Source organism: Babylonia areolata, chromosome 16, assembly GCF_041734735.1.
Source record: "Babylonia areolata isolate BAREFJ2019XMU chromosome 16, ASM4173473v1, whole genome shotgun sequence".
Lineage (NCBI taxonomy): Eukaryota > Metazoa > Mollusca > Gastropoda > Neogastropoda > Buccinidae > Babylonia > Babylonia areolata.
The window spans coordinates 3,293,905-3,294,728 of NC_134891.1; the positions used below are offsets into that span (position 1 = coordinate 3,293,905).

At 43.6% G+C, this 824-nt stretch overlaps 1 protein-coding gene across 1 annotated transcript in view; it reads left to right on the forward strand.

The window, feature by feature from the left end:
• The window catches only part of LOC143290725 (uncharacterized), a 19,396-nt gene extending 18,783 nt beyond the window's left edge, over positions 1–613 (forward strand). Inside the window, exon 7 of the mRNA XM_076600240.1 lies at positions 1–613. This exon is cut by the window's left edge and continues 74 nt beyond it. Within this exon, the coding sequence (XP_076456355.1) occupies positions 1–613 (613 nt within the window).
• Positions 614–824: the final 211 nt, after the last annotated feature.

An 824-nucleotide genomic window follows, 5' to 3' on the forward strand; every position in this document is an offset into this window, starting at 1 on the left:
TGACACAAAAGCAGCTGGTGGAAATACAACCGCGACAGGAGTCAACGAAAACAAGAGCATTACTGGAGTCAGCCAAGAGAAGAGCGCTACAGGAGTCAGTGAAAAGAAGACCATTGCTGGAGTCAGCCAAGAGAAGAGCGCTACAGGAGTCAGTGAAAAGAAGACCATTGCTGGAGTCAGCCAAGAGAAGAGCGCTACAGGAGTCAGTGAAAAGAAGACCATTGCTGGAGTCAACCTAGAGAAGAGCGCTACAGGAGTCAGTGAAAACAAGAGCATTGCTGGAGTCAGCCAAGAGAAGAGCGCTACAGGAGTCAGTGAAAAGAAGAGCATTACTGGAGTCAGCCAAGAGAAGAGCGCTACAGGAGTCAGTGAAAAGAAGACCATTACTGGAGTCAGCCCAGAGAAGAGCGCTACAGGAGTCAGTGAAAAGAAGACCATTGCTGGAGTCAACCAAGAGAAGAGCGCTACAGGAGTCAGTGAAAAGAAGACCATTGCTGGAGTCAGCCAAGAGAAGAGCGCTACAGGAGTCAGTGAAAAGAAGAGCATTGCTGGAGTCAGCCAAGAGAAGAACGCTACAGGAGTCAAACCGAGCGGACTAAACTTCAGATTATAAGAGAGGCAGAGACAGAGTATGCTCTTGTGCGTTTGTGTTATTTCTACCTATCTTTCTATCTATCTATCTTTCCATTTACATACCTATCAAATCCGTACGTATGTACATATATATATATATGTGTGTGTGTATATATATATATATATATATATATATATATATATATATATATATATATGTATATGCGTACCAGATGCGTAACTGACCGTTC